We start from the raw sequence: 21961 nt of genomic DNA, 5'->3' as shown, positions 1-21961 counted from the left end.
AGTTTAGGGCATGTTAGTTGCACACTTGCATATTTTTTTTATGAAGACATCAACTTCAGGATTATATGGAGGTGTTGGAGTCTAAACTTTCCAAACAACACATGTAAGTATACCCACGGTGAGAGAAATAAAAAAGAGATAAGATAGAGTTAAACACTTTATAAGACTAAGAGACTATTCCTCCAATTTTCATATGGTTTTGGGATAGAACAGCCTTTGGTCTTTTGAAGTGGACTCTCTCTTAGTGACTAGTACATGGCTCATACCCGTATTTAACAAGAGGCGATAGGTTTGATTGAGGTTGGACTTGCGTCTTTACGATTAAAGTTATGGCCCAAGCCTCGAAGCTATGATGAAGTCCCAGGATCACCCCACGCGCGTGTTCCCATCAATTAATGTTGAAATTAAATATTCTCCAAAATTGGCTATAAACGTGAAATACATCGCCTTCAGTTTTGAACAGTTTTTGCTTTTTTGGATCCAGAAAGAAAAGAGGTCGAAGTGCTTTCTATGGACCCCACGACACCCCGAGAGTCATATTATGTCTTCTTTCATTGACTCAAGACCACCACGAGACTTTATATGACCAATACGTGTGCATATATATATATGGTTCCAAACAACGTTATTAACCCAAGGATGCAGCATATCCCCTACAATTCCGAGAATTTCGACACTGAATCCCAAAACCTCTGAAATTATTCCTATCACATCTATTACAACCTCCAATTTTGAACTTTTTTTTTTTTACTTTATCAGATCCGAAAAGAAAATAAATCGAGCTGCTACCCATGGACCCCACGACACCTTAGAAGACCATTTAGGTGGTTGAAACTATCCACTTTGTCGTTAACCATCAATTTGTTTGTTTAGCAGCTATCGTATCCCTTATAAGACCGGCTAGTGGTTCCAAACAACGTTATATGACTCCAAGATGCTTTCCATATTGGTGATTTTTTTTTACTTTACTGATGTACTCGGAAAGGTTAGAAGTTAGAATGATTCACACGGACATTAAGACACCTCAATAGGCCATTTTGTTGGTTGGAACCATCTATTTAATTTGTCTTTAACCTATCATTTTGTATATATACAACTTATGACCCAATTCATCGACTTAAGTCACCAAGAGACTATATGTGAATATGTGATTGACTAATGGGCGTATTTGAATTTCAAACAACCTTTTATGATTTCAAAATGCGTTCCTGACAATCTCATGAGTTTTGGACACCGAATATGCAAATAATCTCTTAAATTAGGGCTTGTTCTCTTACATTGAAATTCAGTTCATTTCAGTTCAGTTCAGCTGAGTTCAGTTCAGTTAAGCTCAATTCAGTTCAGTTCAGCTCCTAATTTCCTTCTCTTATAAAATATTTATTTCAGTTCAGTTCAGTTCAGTTCAGCTGAGTTCAGTCAATGAGAACAGGCCCTTAGTCTGATTTTGGATCAGTTAATTTTACCTTCAAATTTGGCTTATGGGGAAAACTTTTGGACTCACAAGATTATTATACCACGGGCGTTTATGACAACATATAATGATCATATATGGTTCAAACGACATTATATTACCCCGAGATGTATTCCTTAGGATCTCAAGACTTTTCGCCACCGGGCCCCAAAACCTCAAAATTTCATCAAAAAGCGTGGATTATAGCCTTCAATTTCGTAGTTTTTTGACCTTTTTTCGCCCAAAAATAAAAATTGCCGAGATGTTTACCTAATACCCTCCGGGAGTCCAATTGGGTAGGTGGAACCGTCCAATATGCCCTAAAACGGTCATTTTACCCGTTCACAACTTGCAGTGGTTTCATAAACTCAAGCCTACCATGTACGTTTATGACAACATTTAATGATCATTTATGGTTTCAAACTACATTATATGACCCCATTATGTATGTAACCTTTAGGGTCACAAGGATATTTTCGCCACCGAGCCCCCAAACCTCTAAATTTCCCTAAAAATCGTGGATTATAGCCTTTAATTTTATAATCTTTTGACCTTTTTTCATCCGGAAAAAAATTAAAAATTACCAAGATGATTACCATGGTCCCTAACACCCTCCGAAAAATCCAATTGGGTCAGTGGAACCATCCAATATGCCCTTAAAAGGTCATTTTACCCATTCACAACTTATAGTGATTTCGTAAACTCAAAACTACCACGGACGTTTATGAAAACATATAATGATTATATATGGTTTCAAAAAGCATTATATGACCCCGAGATGTATCAATTAAGGTCTCAAGGATTTTCGCCACCAAGCCCAGAAAGCTCAAAATTTCCTCAAAACCGCTGATGATATAGCCTTCAATTTTGTAATTTTTTGACCTTTTTTTCGCCCGAAAATAAAAATTGCCGAGATGTTTACCATGGTCCCTAATACCCTCCGGGAGTCTAATTGGGTAGGTGGAACCGTCAAATATGCCCTTAAACGGTCATTTTTCCCGTTCACAACTTGTAGTGATTTCGTAAACTCAAGCCTATACCACAGACGTTTATGAAAACATATAATGATCATATATGGTTTCAAACGATATTATATTACCCCAAGATGTATCTCTTAGGGTCTCAAAGCTTTTCGCCACCGGTCCCTGAGACCTCAAAATTTCATCAAAAAGCGTGGATTATAGCCTTCAATTTCGTAATTTTTTGACCTTTTTTCACCCAGAAATAAAAATTGACGAGATGTTTACCAAGGTCCCTAATACCCTTCGGTGGTCCAATTGGGTCGGTGGAACCATCCAATATACCCTTGAATGGTCATTTTACCCATTCACAACTTGAAGTGATTTCGTAAACTCAAGCCCTGCCACGTACATTTATGACAACATATAATGATCATTTATGGTTTCAAACGGCATTATATAACCCCATGATGTATGTAACCTTTAAGGTCACAAGGTTTTTCGCCACCGGGCCCCCAAACCTCTAAATTTCCCCAAAAAGCGTGGATTTATAGCCTTCAAATTTTGTAGTCTTTTGACCTTTTTTCGCCCGGAAAAAAATTACCAAGATGTTTACCATGTTCCCTAATACCCTCCGGGAGTCCAATTGGGTCGGTGGAAACATCCAATATGCCAATAAAAGGTCAATTTACCCGTTCACAACTTGTAGTGATTTCGTAAACTCAAGACTACCACGGATGTTTATGACAACATATAATGATTATTTATGGTTTCAAACGGCATTATATGACCCCGAAATGTATCCATTAAGATCTCAAGGTTTTTCGCCACCGGGCCCCGAAAGCTCAAAATTTCCTCAAAACCGCGGATTATATAGCCTTCAATTTTGTAATTTTTTGACCTATTTTTCGCCTGAAAATAAAAATTGTCGAGATATTTACCATGGTCCCTAATACCCTCCGAGAGTCTAATTGGGTAGGTGGAACCGTCAAATATGCCCTTGGTTTTTTCCGTTCACATTTTGTACTGATTTCGTAAACTCAAGCCTATATCACGGACGTTTATGACAAAATATAATGATCATATATGGTTTCAAACAACAATATTTTACCCCGAAATGTATCCTTTAGGGTCTCAAGGCTTTTCGCCACCGGGCCCTGAAACCTCAAAATTTCATCAAAAAGCGTGGATAGCCTTCAATTTCGTAATTTTTTGACATTTTTTCGCCCGGAAATAAAAATTTCCAAGATATTTACTTTGGTCCCTAATACCCTCCGGGAGTCCAATTAGGTAGGTGGAACCGTCCAATATGCCGTTAAACGGTCATTTCACCCGTTCACAACATGCAGCGATTTCGTAAAATCAAGCCTACCACATACGTTTTTGACAACATATAACGATCATTTGTGGTTTCAAACGGCATTATATAGTCCCATGATGTATGCAACATTTAGGGTCACAAGGCCTTTCACCACCGGGCCCCTAAACCACTAAATTTCCCCAAAATGCGTGGATTATAGCCTTCCATTTTGTAATCTTTTGACCATTTTTTCGCCCGGAAAAAAAAGTTACCAAGATGTTTATCATGGTTTTAATACCCTCTGGGAGTCCAATTGGGTCGGTGGAGCCATCCAATAGGCCCTTAAAACATCATTTTACCCGTTCACAACTTCCAGTGATTTTGTAAACTCACGACTACCACATACGTTTATGACAACATATAATGATCATATATGGTTTCAAACGACATTATATGACCCCGAGATGTATCTATTAAGGTGTCAAGGCTTTTCGCTTCCGGGCCCCGAAAGCTCAAAATTTCCTCAAATACGCGAATTATAGCTTTCAGTTTTGTAACTTTTTGACCTTTTTTCCGGCCGAAAATAAAAATTGTCGAGATGTTTACCATAGTCCCTAATACCCTCCGGAGTTTAATTGGGTCAGTGGAACCTCCTAATATGCCCGCAAACGGTCATTTTACTATTTCACAACTTGTAATGATTTTGTCAAGTCAAACCTGCCTCGAACGTTTATGACAACATATAATGATCATATATGGTTTCAAACGACCTTATATATCCCCGAGATGTATCCCTTAAGGTCTCAAGGCTTTTCGCCTCCAGGCCCCGAAATCTCAAAATTTCATTAAAAATTGTGGATTATAGCCTTCAATTTTGTAATTTCTTTTACCCTTTCTTACCCGGAAATAAAAATTTCCGAGATGTTTATTATGGTCCCTAATACCTTCCGGAAGTCCAATTGGGTCAGTGGAACCATCCAATATGCCCTTAAACGATCATTTTACCCATTCACAACTTGTACTGATTTCGTAAACTCAAGCCTACCACGGACATTTATGACAACTTATAATGATCATATATGGTTTCAAACGGCATTATATGACGCCGAGATGTGTCCCTTAGGGTCACAAGGCTTTTTACCAACGGGCCTCAAAACCTCAAAATTCCTCAAAAAGCGTAGTTATAGCCTTCAATTTTGTAATTTTTTGACCTTTTTTCGCCCAAAAATAAAAATTGCCGAGATGTTGACCAGAGTCCCTAATTCCCTCCGGGTGTCCAATTAGGTCGATGGAACCATCCAATATGCCCTTAAACAGTCATTTTACCCCGTTCACAACTTGTAGTGATTTCGTAAACTCAAGCCTATACCACGGACGTTTATGACAACATATAATGATTGTATATGGTTTCAAACTGCATTATATGACCCCGAGATGTATCCCTTAAGGTCTCAAGGCTTTTCGTCATCGGGCCCTAAAAGCTCAAAATTTCCTCAAACGTGCGGATTATATAGCCTTTAATTTTGTAATTTTTGACCTTTTTTTCGCCCAAAAAAAAAATTGCCTAGATTTTTACCATGGTTCCTATATATCCTATAGGAGTCCAATTGGGTAGGTGGAACCGTCCAATATGCCCTTAAACGGTCATTTTTCCCGTTCACAACTTGCAGTGATTTCGTAAACTCGAGCCAATACCACGGACGTTTATGACAACATATAATGATCATATATGGTTTCAAACGACATTATATAACCCCGAGATATATGTATCCCTTAGGTTCTCAAGGCTTTTCGCCACCGGACTCCGAAACCTGAAAATTTCATCAAAAAGCGTGGATTATAGCCTTCAATTTCGCAATTTTTTGACCGTTTTTCGCCCAAAAATAAAAATTTCCGAGATGTTTACCATGGTCCCTAATACCCTCCCGGAGTCCATTTGGGTAGGTGGAACCGTCCAATATGCCCTTAAACGGTCATTTTACCCGTTCACAACATGCAGTAATTTTGTAAACTCAAGCCTACCACGTACATTTATGACAACATATAATGATCATTTATGGTTTCAAACGGCATTATATGACCCCCATGATGTATGTAACCTTTAGGGTCAAATAGATTTTCGCCACCGGGCCCCCAAACATCTTAGTTTTCCCAAAAAGCGTGGATTATAGCCTTCAATTTTGTAATCTTTTGACCTTTTTTCGCCCGGAAAACAAAATTACCAAGATGTTTACCATGTTCCCTACTACCCTCCGGGAGTCCAATTGGGTCGGTGGAACCATCAATATGCCCTTAAAACATCATTTTACCCGTTCACAACTTGTAGTGATTTCGTAAACTCAAGACTTCCACGGACGTTTATGACAACATATAATGATCATATATGGTTTCAAACGGCATTATATGACCCCGAGATGTATCCATTAAGGTCTCAAGGCTTTTCGCCACCGAGCCCCGAAAGCTAAAAATTTCCTCAAAAGCGCGGATTATAGCCTTCAATTTTGTAATTTTTTGACCGTTTTTTCGCCCGAAAAAAATTGCCGAGATGTTTACCATGGTCTCTAAAACCCTCCGGAGTTTAATTGGGTCTGTGGAACCACCTAATATGCCGTTAAACGGACATTTTACCAGTTCACAACTTGTAATGATTTCGTAAACTCAAGCCTGCCACGGACGTTTGTGACAACATATAATGATCATATATGGTTTCAAACGACCTTATATGAGCCCGAGATTTATCCCTTATGGTCTCAAGGTTTTTCGCCACCGGGCCCCAAAAACCTCAAAATTTTATTAAATAGCGTGGATTATAGCCTTCTATTTTGTAATTTTTTTACCTTTTCTTGCCCGAAAATAAAAATTGCCGAGATGTTTACCATGGTCCCTAATACCCTCCGGAAGTCCAATTGGGTCGGTGGAACCATCAAATATGCCCTTAAACGATCATTTTACCCGTTCACAACTTGTAGTGATTTTGTAAACTCAAGCCTACCACGGACATTTATGACAACTTATAATGATCATATATGGTTTCAAACGACATTATATGACCTTGAGATGTATCCCTTAGGGTCACAAGGCTTTTCGCCACCGGGCCCCAAAACCTCAAAATTTCTTCAAAAAAAAGTGGATTATAGCCTCCAATTTAGTAATTTTTTGACCTTATTTCACCCGAAAATGAAAATTGCCGTGATGTTTACCATAGTCCCTAATACACTCCGGGTGTCCAACTGGGTCGGTGGAACCATCCAATATGTCCTTAAAAGGTCATTTTACCTCGTTCACAACTTGTAGTGATTTCGTAAACTCAAGTCTACCACGTACGTTTATGACAACATATAATGATTATATATGGTTTCAAACGGCATTATATCAACCCGAGATATACCCATTAAAGTTTTAAGGTTTTTCGCCACCAGGCAATTGACGAATTTACTTGGATGAACCATTTGAACTAGTCAATTTCGAACGAGAAACCTCCCTCGTGGGTGATTGGCCAACCCCCTCCGCGATCCTAGGAGGGGACTGATGATCGGCCACCTGTGGGACCGACTTCTGACGAGGAAGTACCGGTAGCTACTCGGCCTTTTTCTGCTGCTCAACTGAGCCTTGGATCTTATTGTTGTTTTTGCAGCTCTGCCAAGCATTTTGTTGAACAAATTGTAATTTCACTCCGGTTCAGCGCAACATGTACATAGGCGCAAAGCCCAGACCTATAAAAGACATAGTCTATACTATATATACGACTTTTGTAGGTGCTTAAAGCCCTTAAAAAGGTTTAATTGGCCATGACCGGCTAAAGATCACTGCCATCTCACGAATTGGATTCAAACCAATCAATCTCCGATACCTTTAGTAAATCGTGAGTGGGTCTGTCGTCCTCTTCATTATAGTCCTTCTAGATCGTCGGAATACATCCTGTCAATGGCCATGATTGAGGCTTACTATAGCCCCAATCATGGCTACTAATAAAATAAGACTACTAGAAACCAAAAACCAGACAAAATAGTAAGTATAAAGTAAATTGCCCAATGTTTCCAAATTAGTCCAACTTCGTACCTTTCCGACATAAACCGTATATCTCATAGAGGTCGTATTTCTTTGGGTTGGTAGTAATGGAATGGTTTCATTATCTAAAATGAAGAACATTTCCCACCAAAAGATCAGTCCAATAATACCACTCACTGGTAAATAGCGCAATGCTTCTTCGTGAATCTCCACCATTTGAATATGGAACATCATAACAACGAATAGGAATGAAACGGCTATAGCTCCTATATAAACTACTGGGAAGATCATGGCGGAAAAATCGAGACCTAACAAAAGAAGTAAACCTGAAGTGTTGCGAAAGACTAGGATGGGAAACAAAACGGAAGTACCAGATTCTTAGCACATACAACCACCGAAAGCTCAAAATTTCCTTAAAAAGCGTGGTTTATATCCTTCAATTTTGTAATTTTTTTTATCTTTTTTTCGCCCGAAAATAAAAATTGCCGAGATGTTTACCATGGTCCCTAATACCCTCCGGGAGTCCAATTTGGTAGGTGGAACCGTCCAATATGCCCTTAAACGGTCATTTTTCCCGTTCACAACTTGTAGTGATTTCGTAAACTCAAGCCTACAATTCATCGATGTTATTCTTGGGGTTTAACGCTGTATATAATACATACTGTAGAGCTTGTTGATGTGAATTTTTTATTATAATAGATCTTGACTCTAATAGCCCATTCAAACGACCATTTAATATGTAGACTACAAAATTCTTTATTTGAGTCTAATATTATTCTGTTTTATTTTATACTCCGTTTTTATATAAAATTCTCCTCTCCGTGGACGTATCTAACTCATTAGTAAAATCTTTGTTCGTTTTTTTTTCCTTCAATTTCCTTAGTCTTTTTCGCATCTTTTATAACACTAGTGTTTCATTTTTTCATGTTTCTAATAATCATTTTTTATGATATGTGCATTGTTAGCAGGGGCGGAACCAAGGGGGGCTAGGGTGGGCCTTGGCCTCCCCCTTCGTTTTAATTATCAATTAAATATATCACTCAATTACATAAGTTATACTATAGCTGAGTTGGTTTCACATGTATGAAGATTGAGTTTCTTTTCAAGTTTCCCAGATTCGAACCTTTTACCCAACTTTTTTTTTTTTTTTGTCATACCCTTTTTTGAAATTCTAATATCACTCTTTTTTAACATTTCAATACACTCCATATTATTTGTGCATGAGATATTACTTCGTATATTAATTTGGCCCCCTTAATAAAAACTTTCTGGTTCCGCCGCTGATTGTTAGCACAAGTGATGGATATATAAGCACGTAGATATATATAATTAGGTTAGCAGCCCACACTGCACAAATAATTAGCAAAATCAATATTCTAATGAACTTTTTTTTGAAGGGATTCGGAAGTATTATAATGAAATAAGTAAACTTGAATATTGTCATATTTGAAGAGAAAAATGAATTAAGTAAATACAAAATTTTATCAAAAATATAAAGTTTATTAGCTTGCATTATACATTCCATTTGGAAAAGAATTACACCGAGTTTATAATAATTATCTAGGAAGAAGCATCTTAGTAGCCAATGTATCAAACTCAAATGAAATAAGAACCTTCCTTGATATTTTAAATCAAATCTTTGGTGGTACACAACGACCTGTAAAAAGTTGAGTTGGTTTTTGTGGCGTACACCGGTTTTTTCCACAGCAACTGGAAAATACATGACACTTTCTCCCCTCGTCTAAGCAGTGTTGACTCGGGTCTGCAAACAAAAATTCAATTAACATTAAACATTAAATTATATATGTAATTATAAAGGATATACTTCCTCTGTTCCACAAATAATGTTTCGACGAACAAATATCATTTGAGCAATAAGTTTCTCAAATATTATAATATTTTCCTAATTGCAAATGTTTTTTATCTTTCTTAAAATTCATGTCGCATCTCTATGTTGCAATATTTATGGAACGGAGGAAATATTAATTTGATATAACACTTTCACGGTTTCACCAACATACTATTTTTGACCATAATTATATTTAATTATGCTTTAGTGAAAGAAAAAGGGTTACATATATATATATATATATATATATATATATATATATATATATATATAGGGGGAGGCTCTCGTGAGAATTTGTCTTATGTGAGAATTTTTCTTATGTGAAAACACTTTTTATGTTCTAAATTTTAAATCTGATGTTCTAAACTTTTCCTTAGGTGTACTAAATTAAATCAAATGTTCTAATTTAGTACTCACATGTTCTAAACCATAAATTAGTTAAGTTTGATATCATAAATTTTATAAAACTTGTTCCAAAATTTTAACTTATATGTTCTAAATTTTAAAACGTGTGTTCTAAGATTTTTAATTATATGTTCCGGATTTTAAAGCGTATGTTCTATTTTTTTACTCGTATATTCTAAATTTTTTACTCACACGTTCTATATTCTATATTAATTTGTTCTAAGTTTTTATTCATAAGTTCATAATCTTAAATCAGATTCTCATGTTTAAACTTTCATAAAGCAAATTTAATAAATTTTTAATCACTTGTTCTAATTCTTAAATCAGATGTTCTAAACATATTACTCACAGTGATGTTCTAAATTATTACTCATATGTTCTAAATTTTAATTTGAGTCACGTGTTCTAAATTTTTACTCGTATGTTCTAAAATTGTACTCACATGTTCTAAATTTAAGATCAGTTCTCATATAAGTACAAATTCTCGCATATGGGCCTATTCTCACCGGATCTCTCCCCTATATATATATATATACATATATATATATATATATATATATATATATATATATATATATATATATATATATATATATATATATATATATATATACATATATATATATATATATACATATATATATATATATATATACATATATATATATATATATATGCTAGCAACATCAACATCTTAAATAATGAAATTAATTTTATAAGTACGGGTTATAAACTTTTATTAAGACATATACTATGTACTTACAAGTACAAAGTTGTTTTTTTCTTTGACCCGGATGTATATAACAAATTCTATTTAGTCTCCTATCAAAAGAAAATATTCTAGGTATAATTTAACTATGTCATTAGAAAATATTGTCAAAGTTTTGCCACTTACCTCGTACACATTTGTAACCAGCACCTTTGCTACACCTATATCCCACACAACAATCAGTAATTCCTAAAAAATGTGCACAAGGTTCACCGTTATCGGCACAATCAGCTTCAGTTTTATCAACCATGATTTGCACTGCCAACGTTTCAAACATAGCATTAACATGTTAACAAACTTAGTAATTAAATGAATTAGAGTTCAAATTTGTCTAATAATTAAACTTTGATCTAAAAAACAAATATGGTATAATTAATCAACCAGTAGCTGATTTACAGTGTAATTAACTGATTACCTAAAACTAGGATGAAAAGAATGGCTACTACATTTCTGTTGTATTTGTAGAAAGCCATTTTTCCCTCCAATTTGTGTGATATTATGGAAGAATATTAGCAATATGTTTATGTCTTATATATATATATATATATATATATATATATATATATATATATATATATATATATATATATATATATATATATATATATATATATAAGCTAAAATCCTTCCTATTTATAAGCAATTTTTATTGGTTTATCATCTAATTTAATTTCTAATATCACTACATATTTAGTACTACTATCTGGCAACCAACATGGTAGAGCTAGATTGTTTAAATATGGAATTATTATTTTTAATTTATCAATTTGTTGAAAGTCAAGCATGAATGCAAAATCCACCTACAATTATTTGTTGGAACTTGCCATGATTTTTTGAAAGAAAAGGAAAATCCATGTATAACACTTGCGGCTATAATTAGTATTTTTTTTTTTTTTTTTTTTTTTTTGAGAACGCTATAATTAGTATGTTAATTAGATTATGTATTAGTGGCTTTTTATCATCTTGTAGATAACACACAATACAAGTAAATAGAAGATTAGTTCTAAGAATTACTGTAGTAAGCAATTATAGTAGCTAGTTCTCATCTATTCAAATATATATGCAAATAATTATTCAACTAGTTTAAATCCCGTGCAATGCACGGTTGCTATTAATTTTTTTAAGAGTTATTATTGTATTGAATTTTATAAAAAAAATTATATTCATAATATTAATTCAAAAGTAAATATAAAAATATATTAGTTGGGTTTATATAGAGAGTTATTATTGTTAAGAATTTTAACCGGAAGAAAGATATTTTCATTATTATAAAATAATTTCCTTAAAGAATCTTCTTAAAAACGGAAAGTAAAATGAGCGGGAAAATTGTTAATGACATTGTGACAAGTGTCATTTTAGGTTCGCTTTTAGTATAGGTTAATTGATTAAAATGAAACTAAAAACATGCATTTAACATTTTTAACAATCATTGTGACCTTCATGTATTAATTCATGACTGGATAATTATTCCAAAGTCCAAAGTTATTACGTTCTTCTCCAATATTTTAAATTACTAATATTAAACAAGTTAGTAAACATTTTTTTTAAACCTAGGTTTACCTAAAGCATGAAAGCTATGTTTTGGTTTCATTTACTCAACTTTAGAGCTAAAAATTGATGATCTTAGCCACTGCAGTGCGAACAATTTTCGACATAAACTCAATATTTTGTTGTAAATACTTAGTTGTATAGCAACTTCCATCTTTCAAGGTCTAACAAAATACTACTGCTTAACTAGATTTAGTTCTTTCAATGACTATGATCATCAAACTATCAAAGGCCAATATGATAGAAGACATACATACAGGATGGGAGTGATTCTGCACATATATTCTCTGTTCCAACTGGAAAATTAAATCCCAGGGAACATGTACAACTTGGGGAATCAGAACAATATATATGTCGAAATGGTAATCAAATGACACGGGCTTCATTTTTAAGCTTGTCGATCAGCTCATCCACTGAAGACAAAATGACCCCTGCTTTCCTCTTTGGAGGTTCAGATACTTCGACCACATCCAAATCAGATCTTATTTGGACATTCAGCTCCTCAGGAGTCACTTTCTTTATTGGCTTTGATTTTGCCTTCATTATATTGGGAAGTGTCGCATATCTGGGCTGATTCAATCTTAAATCGGTACTGCGACCCAAAAATAAAAAGCGTCAAAATCAAGGCAGGTCAAGATTCATACAAATATACATTACATCAACTTGAAGAGAAAGCACCAGAATCTATACATATATATGTGATCAGGCCATCAAATAGATTGTATACTGCTAGATTTTTTTTTTTTGGTGCAATATACTGCTAGATTCTTGGTGACTAATTTCGATAAAAGCTGCACCAGATAAGTCTAATTCAAGAAAACACATTCATACACATATGCAGTTTGCAAGCAAGGCAAACTTAACCTAGGCCTTAATGGCAACGAATGCCTTAGAGATCACCTGAATTTAAACAATAATACAAATACAGTAATTGATAAAGAAAATTCTATACTGCTAGATTCTTATTGAATTTTTAAGGGGGGAAATCTTCACTGAATTATATGCAGGAGCAAGGCAAGCTTAGTCAACTCAAGGCATCAAAGGCAAAAGAGTTCTATGCCAAAGTTTAGTAATATTAAACGCACAACAAGATATTCAAGTAATAGTGTTAGTAGAGTTTTTTCAATAGTATTAGTAAAGTTTGTTAAAACTAAACATCAAAAGTTTTGTTTCTAATTGTGACGGCTACTTAGAGAATAAGGCCTGAGATATTTGCCCATTGGCAAAAGCAATAGACAAGGTCAATTTTAACATCTGGCTTTCTTTGTCATGGAAAAACAAAAGAATCTTGGAGGCCCACTCTACTAACAAGTTTGACTAATCAATCTAGAGTCCTGCTCATTAACTTTATAGCCAAAAGTCTCCATTGTCTGGCTTTGCTGCTGTATAAAATGATAAGCATTATAGATCATGAGATGCAACTAACATTTACCATTATATTTGCCATAAGTTTAATGGTATGAAAAAAAGTAAAGAAGGATGAGATGCTCACGTTATGACGGCTGGTAAGTCCAAAGATAGTGTCTCGATACCACCATCCACCTCTCGGTCTACTGTTGCTATTTGTTTCTCCTTGTCCAGCACAACCTACTATAAACAAAGCATCAAGTTGAAAATGGGGGGAAAGTTTGATCATATAACTATATAAGAAAATTTATTTGATGAGCTTTTTAAAATACATAAATCATAGCTTGCCAATTTAAGATGCAACCAGAAGGTTGATAACAAAACAAACATTTCTACACTCTACAGTTTACAAATGAAAGTCAAACAATCCAATTCAACTATAAGCCACCTCCTAGCTATGTTCCAGCAAAAAGCATTGCACATGCTTTATAGAATTTGGTACAAAGAATCTTCCCCATGCTGGACTAGTGGACTTCCATGGCTTACACTTCAACAGCATGATTCAACTACAACACTATATCCATAACCCCAGTCAACTAAGCACTACAAAATACACTGTCTGAAGGCTAGCAGATGAGAGAATTTATTACACATACAAGAGAATCGAATTAAGGAGTACAAACCACTTTTCTCCATCACAACAATATTTAGAAAATAAAAATCAACTACAGAAAGTGACTCGTGAAAAACCATCGTCTTTATATCATCAATTGCTCAACCTTGATCAAACTATCAAAATCCTAGTCTAAGAAAAACTATTCCAGGCTTGTTTCAGTCTAGGTTTGTGTCCATTTCAAACTTTGCCCTTGGTTAAAAATTTTCAGTTTCTATGCTTTCCCTTTGTATTATTCACTTCAACCCATACACCCTGATACCCTTGCAGAGAATCACACGGTACAATTAACTATCTAAACCTTCAGTATTAATTACTTGTGGTTCATTCTCTCCTTTATTAGCATATCACCTTCTTGACAGCTATCTAGTCTTAGGTTCTTAGGCTATGTAGTCTATGTAGTCTTCCATAGGCCAACATTTTCTGTCATAGTCTGTCAATCAACTGTGATTAACCAATGTTTAGCTGATTGGTCTATATTCTAAAGTTCTATAATTCATTTTTCACCAAAAATATAATCCTTTTCGTATCACCTTTTACTATTGGAGGCAGCAATGCAGCATGTCACATTTTCTAGTGGGAACGCTACTTGCATCACAGTGATTATAGAGTCAAAATTACTTAAGCCATTGGGACATTAGTGGAGATAAAAGTATACTTGGTCGAGTAAAAAAAATGTAGAGGATGAGGGAATATAATGATTAGCCAAGTCAAAAATGTAAAAAGATGAAGGAATAACTTAAGCAGCACAAGGTAAGAGACAACCATGACAATATTGCAAAAGTCAACCACAGGACTTGGGTAAGTTTTTTTTTTTTTTTTTTTTTTTTTTGTCGACAATCTCGACATCATGTGGTGGAATTCAAGTGGGCATTATGACAAGATAATGGTTATGGGAACTAGAAGTCTAGAACATTAATAAAGGAACTTACTTCCCTAAGTAAGGCAATGTAAAAGAACTTAAGAGCTACTTTAGAATAATATGGACAGGCTATAATGAAAAGATCCAAAGTTTAAATGGATCACAAGCCTTAAATTAATAATACATTTGTATACACAGATTTCTAGGTTACGGGGCAAAAACAAAGAAGGAAGCAGTCCTGGATGCCTGGATTTCACAAATTAACTTCCAGCTTTCATATTAGTTTTACTAGCCAATAATGCAGGGGAAAGGATACCAAAGATAAATAAAGTAAGCAATGTGTAAATGAAGCTATGCCATTGACAATAAACGACAATAGGCAATTCAACTTAGCTGTGAATTTGAGATAAATGTGCAATACCTTTGAAGCGAACGTCCCTTGGGGCCACTTAAGTAGTCCTGCCACCATCTGTCCAGTTTGGTTACAGTCATCATCGATAGCCTAAAATACACAATAAAAACAATAACCTCAGAGACATGCTTTTAAATGCACTCAATAGATTTTCATATGTATCACAAATTTATAAAGGAATTGAATGAGAGCACAATTGCACATAAAGCTGTGGAGAACGTATCCAGGCATGACAAAAAAATTTAGCTAGTGTAAAAAGCAACCAGACCCAAGCTTTACACCCCCTCCATATCTATCTCCTGGATGAATATAATGTCACCTCATTTCATTGATTAATAATATAGCACGGTTGCAACGACATGCGAAAACCAGCAGTTGATAGACGCAGCCATTGCTACAAAATGCATTCAAGTTAAGTACTCACAATAATCCTGATTTTCCCATCAAAACCCAAATAGTTACTGTTTTGCATAAAACAGAAAGCCTAAGTGACTTATTTTTCAAATAGTTGCTGTTATAATTTTTTTATAATTAAAGCATATTATGAAATTCACTTTTTGAGTTATAAACATATTGACATCCTTTGTCACTGTTGGTCCAATAATTTAAGAAAAGTATGTATACATTCCCCAAAATCCCAAATGCCTATCAAACATTTATATCAAATTCAATAGGCAAGCCCATTTGTCAAATTGAAAAAAAATCTTGGGACATTCATCAACCAACATTTAAGAAGTAAAATTTAATGAAATTAAACCATCTCACAATCTGCTCAACACGATTGAGCTCAATTACCTAAGTACCTTACTTTCATCAAGTAAATATTCACTCATAATTGTGCAGCTACCTAATATTTAAATACCCTTGTATGGAAAACGGGTCTCTATTACAAATTCCCATACTTCAACAACAGGCCCTCATTTATCCATCCCAAATAACTAAATATCTACAACTAATATTCAAGATACTTCAACAACAGCCCTCAATCATCCATCCCAAATAACAAAATATCTACAATTGACATTCAAGTCTTCAACTCAACTCTCTATGCTCATATATGAGTTCCCGTACACTCTAATTATATCTAACAAATCTATCAATTAAAGAAGGATGTCAACACTTAAAACCTAAATTACACTGAAAACACATATAAGCTGGGAAGCCTAATTACGCTCTCACTATAATCTTACCAAATACAAAATACCCTTTTAAAATAATGAATCAAAGAAGAATCCCGATCCTTAAAACCTAAAAGACCTTGCAGACACACATAAGCCAAACTACGCCTTTCAATACAGTCTTACCATACACCGTTATAGAATCCTCTCCATCACAACGGCACCCAAAACGATCAGACTACAAGTGAAAAATAGCCACACTTAAGTTTCTACTTACAAAATCAAATATGCCCAAAATTTAACCTCCTTCATTCCCAACCATCTTTCTCCTAATTCATAAATCCTTACCCTTGCATCATCAAAAAATTGCAACATTAAACAGATGCAAAAAAATAACTAATAAACCACTAAGAATGAGTGATGAACCTGTTTGCCAAGAATTAAAAGACCTGGCTTCTCAACATCAATAAGAGCCTTAAGCAACTTGGCAACATTCAAAGGGTACAAACGGTCCGACATCGATTCGACATGGATGGCTCGATCAGCTCCCATTGCTAAGCTCGTACGTAATGTATCGACGCACTGCGCTGATCCCATGCTCACTGCCACCACCTCTGACGCCAAACCAGCCTCCTTTATTCGAAGCGCCTCTTCCAACGCTATCTCACAAAACGGATTCATCGACATTTTCACATTCTTTGTCTCCACCCCACTCTATCAAATCACACAAAATCAAATTAATCATACAACTCACCCGATTAACTCATAAAATTCATACCCACTCTATCAAATTAATCATACAATTTAATCATAAAACTCGTCCAATAAATCATGAAATTCATCCAATTAGATTCTTTAGTTGTTGAATGAAGGTAATCCAGAATAATTGAAGGCCAGCAAATAATCAAACCTTAATAATCAGGAAATGATTGAAACTCTATGAGAATTTAAGATGATTACCTTATCAGGTTTGACTCGGATTTTGACGGCATAATCGACGATTCGCTTGATTGCAACCATTATCTTCATCTTCTGAAAATTGATTAGAGTTGAATTTCTAGGGTTTCGAAATTTATGATTTGGGGGAAAGATGAAACAAGAGAAGTGTTCTAATTTTTGAAGTGTTGTAGAAAAGTGGGAAAGTAAATGACTAGATGGAGGCTATATCCGTTAAATGGATGATGACAGTTCGAGTGTTTTGACTCGCTACGCAACTAAACAGACCAGAATTATGGGCTTGGTATCATTGTTTATAAGTTTGTGGGCTCTTCTTTTTTAGGCCCGGTGGATAATATTTCCATAATTTAGGGCTTGTTTGGCATCATTTTCGGTTTTCAGTTTTCTGTTTTTTTGAAAACCAAAAACCAAAAACAGGAAACAAGAAAAAGGTGTTTCTACTTTTCTGTTGTCAGTTTTCAAAATTATCATGATTTTAATAAGTTTATATATTTTTTGATTCATTATGTGACATATATACACTTTTAAAAACAAAAAACCAAAAAACAGAAAACCACAGCGATGCCAAACGAACCCTTAGTTGTGAGAGTTATGTCATCGGGTTACGGATGTGTTCGGCATTAGCTTTTAGGTGATCCGTAGATTAAGGTTACGAGTTATGAGAGTAGTTTTTAACCGTTGAAGTATGAATTAAGAAGTGTTGATAGATTTTCTACATTTTTTTGAAAAAACTTATTCTAGCTTCATATGGAGTATATGAAAACTACTTGATTGATAGTTTGATACGGAGTAGCTAATACTTAGTACTTGATGTCATAGTTACTAGCTGAGTCCACAATTACATGTATTTTGTCACACATTGCCAATATGCAATATCTCATCTTCTCTTGCCTTTTTAGTCCTCCTTCACTCGTTCACCCCAATCTTAATAAGGTGTATGAATAGTGTTTAGTGTTGGGGGTTAGGGGTTAGGGTTTAGGGTGATAAGAGTTTGGTTAGGGTTAAGGTAAGGTGTAGGGTTTAGGTTTTTATTTTAATGCACTACATACTTATCACAATCCATGATATTTATATGTAATTCGTATAACATTAATTATGCAACGAACCTTAATTTATATTTCTTACTTGCATTTACATAGCATTCATGATCAGTATACAACTTTAATCATTAGTATCATATTATGGAGTATTTATAGTAACTAACACGGAGTATAAAAAGTACTCGTAGATCAAGATACTGTCACATGATAATTTTTCCCTTGCAAAAACTATACGAGTATAAAAATGGAAGTAGTGAACAAAATAGACCGACAAAGGCAGCAGAAGTGCAGAATAAAACTCGTGGAAGTAAGGGCAAAGTTGACATGTTCTTAATTGTCTTAGTCTTTCCTTAATTGCAGTGCCCAACAATGATGCATGTGAACAAGTTCATAAATTAGCCAATACATTAAAAAAAATATATACATGTATTCTTACAGTATATAAACTTGGTTTGACCACTATTTAATTAATTAACTTGGTGACCAAGGTAAAATTGATTTGCTCGGATTAATGTTGAAAGTATATGAATCTTTAGCTGTACGTTCGTTCGTATATGGACAACATGTAAAATATAAATATCGAGTTTCAATAAAACTTCGTTGGTAAACGATATCGATGACTAATTGTCAGCGCTATAACATACAATAATTGGTTATTGAAATTTAGTGAAAAGTCAACCAGTTGATGAAAGAAAGAGGATAGGTTTTGTTAGCCATACTAAATTACGATAATTGTAGGGTATTAGTTTGTATACTTTATTCGAAACTGGCAAATTATTTGGCAATTGGCATGTTTATCAGAAATCTATTCACCATTAAGTTTAATTAGACTGTAATCCGTATGTAATACAGTATTTTATACTCGTACTATTTGTTGAATTCCATTGTAACCCACTTATGAGTGTCCCATATTGGAGAAAGAGGAGAGAAGGTTTCACTTTAAAAGGTAGAGGAGTACCTCCTACTATTGCCAATTGGTTTTAGTATGGAAGCTCCAAAGCCTTGTTTGTGGACCTAACTCACCTCTTCCTTGTTCGGATTGCCCAAGCCCATTTCATATCGTTTCGAAATTTAACACTATTTTAATGAAGTCTTAGCCAAATAGTTAAAATTAATGGTTCGTGTATGATAGTTTACATATTCAAATTCACTCACCCCTATTAGTACTTTGTATTGCCCTGTGTTTTTACTTCGTATTTGATCATATTGTAGTGTTTTGCATGAACAATAGTGATACTCTTTATTGTCTTAGCTAATAATTTTTTTTTTAAAAAAAATAAATTAAATTATCTTTTGACAAGGTAAATACGCTAAAATGAACTTCAATTGAAAAAACAAAAAAGGAGGGAAAGAGGAAAAGGTGGGAATAGAAGTATAGAACACTAACGGATTAATTAAATCACTTTTAGGCGTATAGTTTGCTTTCACATCAAAACTTGAAGATTTAGACATTAATTGTATGCACCGTTTGGTCATGTGAAATCTTTTCTTTTTGACTTTCAATACTTTAAGAAATAACCTTTAATAAATCAAAATCCTAATATTTTTACTATTAAAATTTTCGAATTCTCACCTAATTGAGCATCTTTGTTTTTCTCAATTTCGTCAACACGGATTAGTGGGTTAAAAGAAAATTTGTTTTGGATTTTACACGTTTTCTTTTGACTCAAAAGAAGTTAGCTCACACGTTTGGGAAATAATTCAAGCACGTAAACATTTTAACTTTGTAACTAGTTCCAGATTAGCTAATTAGTAGGATTACCTATTTTAAAATGTTTACAATATTAAAGTTAAGATTATCCGGTACCTAAATTTATAATTGGTTGGAACCACTTGACCCACAAATTGCATGATAGCTAGTCTTAAGAGTTTTAGACCTTCATGTCAGCGCGATTTTGAATGTGTAATGAAAGGCATTAGTAGGATGCATAATGTGTATCGTGTTCTCTTGTGTATTCAAAATTTTAAATTCTTGTCAGTTTAATAAAGAGTCATTTCATACACATTTTGAACATTTATACGAAGTAATCAAACTCATTATATTGTTATTAAATCAAATTATTGGGGTCACTTCTATTTTCCATGCCATATAACCACGAATCAGAAATTGCTTTTGTTTTTGTGTGTTGTTAGCTTTTTAGTTTGTTTGTGCTGTTTATTACTCTTATCCTATAATTTCTCAATTGATAATTTATGATGACCTAATTACTTTTGAAAACTACTTGATCAGAATTTAGAGTAGATACAAATACATACGAAATAGTCTAGAAGCATGAAATTAAAATATAATGTGGCAAGGATGACAATTAGAAGAATTGAATTTCAATCATTTGGTAGTTAACTTGATTATGACACCTTACAATAAATAAACCATATCATAACATAAGAGTATAAAAACAGAAAACTTGCTTTTAGGTAGGAAACTTAATTGGATGGTCTATATCATAATTTAATTAAAAAGTCCATAATATACCCATTAGAACATATAAAAACAATTCACAAAAACAGAAATAAAACATCAAAACATATGACAGGTACGAATTGAATGTACAATATTTAACTTTGTTAAAGGAATAATCATTATATGCATGAAATTAATAACAATAATTAAGCTATATATAAAGCCTATAATCTTTTATATATATATGTATGAATGGGTGATAAGGTATAATAACTTGACTAATTCATCCTTGGTTAAGGTAGGTGCGATGTTTATTTCAATTTACTTAAAAAATTTGTTGTGCCGCCTATAGCTAGCTTGCACCTAATGTTGTAAAGCTTAAATAAAATTATATAATAATTAGCTAGGCATGTTTCTCTAGATATAGTTTATACAAAGCTCAATTAGGTATGAGAATTTAGTTTGGAAGTTGAAGACAACAGTGAAATAGGTGCATGAATGTGGAGAGTGCATAACTAACCCTAAAAAAAAGGATTTCCCATGCATTTGGGTCATGGACACCTCTTTGGACACAAATGGTGGTTACAAGTTACATAGTCTTCAATTGAAACAATATTTAAACAATGATAAAAGTTGTTTGCTTATTGATAAACAAGCCAAGTCAAAGAGTGTAGACTAATTTGAAACAAATATATCATATAATTAGGGTTAAAGGTTAATTAGACCAACCAAGATTACATCTTATGATCTAACCAAAACAGGAAATGTTGTTCACATATGCACTTAAGGTATGGCCGCTCCTGTTATAATAAAGTATTTCTTCTATTCACAAGCAATATAACAATCGAAGCGACAAGGAAGAG

At 34.0% G+C, this 21961-nt stretch overlaps 1 protein-coding gene across 1 annotated transcript; it reads right to left on the bottom strand.

Annotated features, from left to right (window-relative positions):
- Window positions 1-12413: 12413 nt before the first annotated feature.
- On the bottom strand, window positions 12414-17842 carry LOC145608113 (electron transfer flavoprotein subunit beta, mitochondrial-like). The gene is made up of 5 exons (XM_081663714.1): window positions 17661-17842; window positions 17127-17414; window positions 15592-15672; window positions 13781-13875; window positions 12414-12880 (listed from the first exon to the last, which is right to left on the bottom strand). Exons 1-5 carry the CDS (start codon window positions 17727-17729, stop codon window positions 12655-12657), a joined length of 759 nt encoding a protein of 252 aa, XP_081519840.1. The 5' UTR covers window positions 17730-17842; the 3' UTR covers window positions 12414-12654.
- Window positions 17843-21961: the final 4119 nt, after the last annotated feature.

The sequence above is a fragment of the Chenopodium album genome, chromosome 23 (assembly GCF_948465745.1).
Source record: "Chenopodium album chromosome 23, dcCheAlbu1.1, whole genome shotgun sequence".
Lineage (NCBI taxonomy): Eukaryota > Viridiplantae > Streptophyta > Magnoliopsida > Caryophyllales > Amaranthaceae > Chenopodium > Chenopodium album.
This window is presented reverse-complemented; position numbering and strand designations above follow the sequence as displayed.

Coding starts and splice junctions, on each gene's coding strand:
- LOC145608113 (XM_081663714.1), bottom strand. CDS start 17,729: ATGAAGATAATGGTTGCAATCAAGCGAATCGTCGATTATGCCGTCAAA. Junction 17,415..17,660: donor TCCGAGTCAAACCTGATAAG/GTAATCATCTTA, acceptor GTGATTTGATAG/AGTGGGGTGGAGACAAAGAA. Junction 13,876..15,591: donor AAGGGACGTTCGCTTCAAAG/GTATTGCACATT, acceptor TGTTTATAGTAG/GTTGTGCTGGACAAGGAGAA.